The 3,923-nt window shown below is 41.7% G+C and overlaps 1 protein-coding gene across 1 annotated transcript in view; it reads right to left on the bottom strand.

Annotated features, from left to right (window-relative positions):
* Positions 1-911, bottom strand: part of LOC106532170 (inaD-like protein) — a gene marked incomplete in the record, with an annotated part of 23,540 nt that extends 22,629 nt beyond the window's left edge. The window contains 3 exon segments of the mRNA XM_014028184.1: positions 1-151; positions 243-295; positions 893-911. Of these exon segments, the coding sequence (XP_013883638.1) occupies positions 1-151; positions 243-264 (173 nt within the window).
* Between the last annotated feature and the right edge of the window lie 3,012 nt (positions 912-3,923).

Below are 3,923 nucleotides of genomic sequence, written 5' to 3'. Positions count from 1 at the left end.
TGCAGGGTCAGGATGTGGTTGAAGAGTGGACTCTGAAGAGTCTCGCTCAGGTTCCCCAGTGTCTCACTGTGGGTCCACTCCTCCTTCTGGACTAGTTTGGACTGGAGACGCTCCAGGGCTCCCAGAACCTGCTGGCGGTCCATCAAGGACACTGAGGACACACAGAGACACAGATGTCTTATCCAGCATGTGTCGATGATTTGAGCCTGAGTGGACAATCAGCTGAGTGTTAGACAGTTTACCTGCTGGGACGTTGTCCAACATTATGTCCAACTGTCTCTGTTTCTGGATCAGTCTAAATACAGGAGAACAGACATTAGCTGGAGCAGCTGAGGGTCAGGACTTGATTAATATCTGGATCAGGTCCAGGTATTAAACAGATGAGCGTCAGAGTCTGACTAATCTCTGAATTAAATCCAGGTATTAACAGATAAGGATCAGGACCTGACTAATCTCTGGATTAAACCCTGGTATTAAACAGATAAGGATCAGGACCTGACTAATCTCTGGATTAAACCCTGGTATTAAACAGATAAGGATCAGGACCTGACTAATCTCTGGATTAAACAGATAAGGATCAGGACCTGACTAATCTCTGGATTAAACCCTGGTATTAAACAAATGAGGATCAGGACCTGACTATTCCCTGGAATCTGTTCAAAGTACTTATTAATTTAATCCTGGAACTGTTGCACCTGCCGGGCCTCGCTCACCTGTTAACATAAACACCGTACTGACGTCACAACCCCGCCACAGTTTGGTTGTTTACAGTAATGGTCTTTGCTTAAAGCGCATGCCCAAACACAGTTTCAGCGCTGATTGCCAGGTGAGAAAACTACACATATACCGGTCAGAAACGAGCAGAACCAGAACCACCTGACCCAATACACACCTTAAATACACTTCAGACGAAAGATGGCCGCGTGCACCAACCTGAGCTCACCTGTGAATTACCCGGAAGTGAGACTGGGCGGTTCAGAGAGTGAAGGAAACAAAATAAATCTCACCTGTATCCTGACTCAGAACTCAACAGGTGAATTCTAAGGTCTCCAGGTGAAACAGGTGCATCGAACCTTTATCAACAGGTGAAAAAAATCGTACAGAAACCGCGGGAACAGGTCTCCGCAGGTCCGCTTCTCACGCGAGATTTGCAGAACATTAAAGCGCGTCAGCCCAGTCCGTCCAGCAGAACTTCGTCAGAACTTTTCCAACAAACACACCGGCTAACCTGCTAACAGCTGACACACAGCGGCGGGYAAGTCAGCTTTAAACCCGCCCGCATCCGGTTCAGACGGACCCACAATCACACCAGGGACTCATGGACAGCTGCCCGACACTGCGCAGCTATTTAAAACACTTCCGAACCGGACCAGAACTCACTTTCACCGAAACCAGTTTCACACCAGCGTTGCTTTAATGTTGCCTTCAGGCGCAATCGGAAATCTGGGCTTTCGCTGATTCAGGGTTCCATGTGATGTGGGATTTTTCAGCTCTGTTACAATAACATTGACTTATTAAATAAAACGTGTCACATAACGACTCAACTTTAAAATACATTTTATAATATTTAACAAGTCAGTTTATTTTAAACAAATCAGATAAAATTTGTCCTGAAGGCAGAAATATTTCACACCTGTAACAGAACCCTGGTTCTGGATCAGGTTCTGCATCACACGAACATTTAGAAACCGTCTTTTATTAAAGTAAACGTGACCTCAGAGCTGTTATTAGTCTCACAGAGAAACAGTTTTTATTTTAAAAGAGGCAGCAGGTTTGTTGGTGCTCTGATTTCCCACTGTCCTGAAGGCAGCAGCACGTCACGTGACGCGTCAGTCATGGCGCTGCGGTGGCTGCTGTGTTTACCTTCCGGGATGATTTTCTTGCTGCTTTTCTGTTTTTATTCCCACTTTAGGCTCCTTCTGGCCGAACAGGTGGACACCTGCGACCACCTGAGGCTCGGACAATATCCTTTCAGTCACGTGACACAGCTCAGCACACTGACACGTGCTTTTGTTTTTGTTCCGTGGACGTGGTTAGCCGCTAGCCGRGCGTTAGCTTAGCTTCAAATTCTGCAGAGTTTGTTTTGTTTTTGATTCAACTCCTGAATCAAAAACATTTGACCCGGTCCAGCAGAATCTGCACCGGGTCCGGACCGAACCAGACCGATAAAAATCTGAATCTGCTTCGGTTCTGTTTCTGTGTTCATGTCAGATGTTCTGATCCATTTGGACTTCTTGACTCTGATCAGGTATCTGTGTAAGGACCCGAAGATCGATGACGTCACCCAAGAACCGGAGACCTGCCGGGACTCCACGGCGTGGGGTGAGTCTGAGTCCGGTACCAGGTCAACCTGAGGGTAATCCTTCATGTTATATAGTACACCTGAGAGTAAACCTTCATGTTATATAGTACACCTGAGAGTAAACCTTCATGTTATATAGTACACCTGAGAGTAAACCTTCATGTTATATAGTACACCTGAGGGTAAACCNGTTTACACTCATCTACAGGTCAGGACTCTACAGTTTACACTCATCTACAGGCCAGCGGTCACTCTTTCAGGGATGAGGATGTTCTCATCCTTGATAGAGAGGAACGTTGGTTTGAGAGAGGAGTAAAGTTCTTCCATCTTTGTGAAGAAAAACCCTCCATCATTAAACAGAGGTGGAGGCCCCCGTTTTCAGTTGTCCTCCTCCTACAATGCTGTTATTGCAGATGTGACTCCGCCCCCTGTGAGCAAAAGGTGATGATCTGGGCACTGATGACCTGTTTCATTGCTGATGGCTGAAGACTTTTAATAATTAAATATGCTTTAGATCAGAACTTAACAGTAATGTCAAATATTTTAAGATATTTACTCAAGCACTATTTTAAGAGAAGATCTTAACTTTTAATAAAATAAATTTTAGGTAAGATACTTGCACTTTTACTCAAGTATCAATTTGAGGTTCTTTATACTGTTTATCAATCTTGTTTTAAGCAGGTAAATCCTACAGATCCTGTGACTGGATCATAGAGATAATYAATAATAGATTCTTTATTTTTACCACATTTTTACAAAGTGTCACGTTTTATGTCACACAAAAAGTGTCTCCAAGCGTTTGGGATTATAAGCTAAAAAGAAAAGAAAAAATCGGACAGCTCAAAGTGTCTCTGGAACTGTTTAGTTTTTATTTTTAATTTTCTAGCTTCTCAGTGAGGGAACTAAACCATCTTTCATTCAAAATGAATTTTCCTACAGTATTTCTCTTTGCAGTTTTTGCGGTTGGGGAAGAAAATTGCTGACATAAAACCAGTTCGATTTTTTTAAATACTGTGTGAATTTTTCCCATCATGTTTGAATGATCTAATAAAAAAAGAGTTTTGTTCTTGTCACATACACACAATGTAAAACAGATGGAGGAGATAAAAACGAAACCTTCAGGGAACTAAAGAAATTACACGTTCTGCACAGATGCAGCTGGGAGCCATACACTGKTAAAAATTGCTGAAATTGAAATGTTAAAGTAAAACTGTGACTAAAATAGTAAAAACAGTAGCCAAAGGAGCATAAAAGGTGACAGGATTAGTATTCTGAAATAGTTTTCAGAACAAATGGAAGACGTGATGTTTGTTAGACTTCTAGTGTTTTCTGAGCTTTTAATTTAATTTCATTTATTAGTCAGGGACATTTTGTTTATTAGTCAGGGACATTTTATTTATTAGTCAGGGACATTTTATTTATTAGTCAGGGACATTTTATTTATTAGTCAGGGACATTTTGTTTATTAGTCAGGGACATTTTATTTATTAGTCAGGGACATTTTGTTTATTAGTCAGGGACATTTTGTTTATTAGTCAGGGACATTTTGTTTATTAGTCAGGGACATTTTGTTTATTAGTCAGGGACATTTTGTTTATTAGTCAGGGACATTTTGTTTATT

The sequence above is a fragment of the Austrofundulus limnaeus genome, unplaced genomic scaffold (genome assembly GCF_001266775.1).
Source record: "Austrofundulus limnaeus strain Quisiro unplaced genomic scaffold, Austrofundulus_limnaeus-1.0 Scaffold724, whole genome shotgun sequence".
Taxonomy (NCBI): Eukaryota; Metazoa; Chordata; class Actinopteri; order Cyprinodontiformes; family Rivulidae; genus Austrofundulus; species Austrofundulus limnaeus.
The sequence above is the reverse complement of the archived record's forward strand: the minus strand, read 5'-3'. Positions and strand labels throughout refer to the sequence as shown.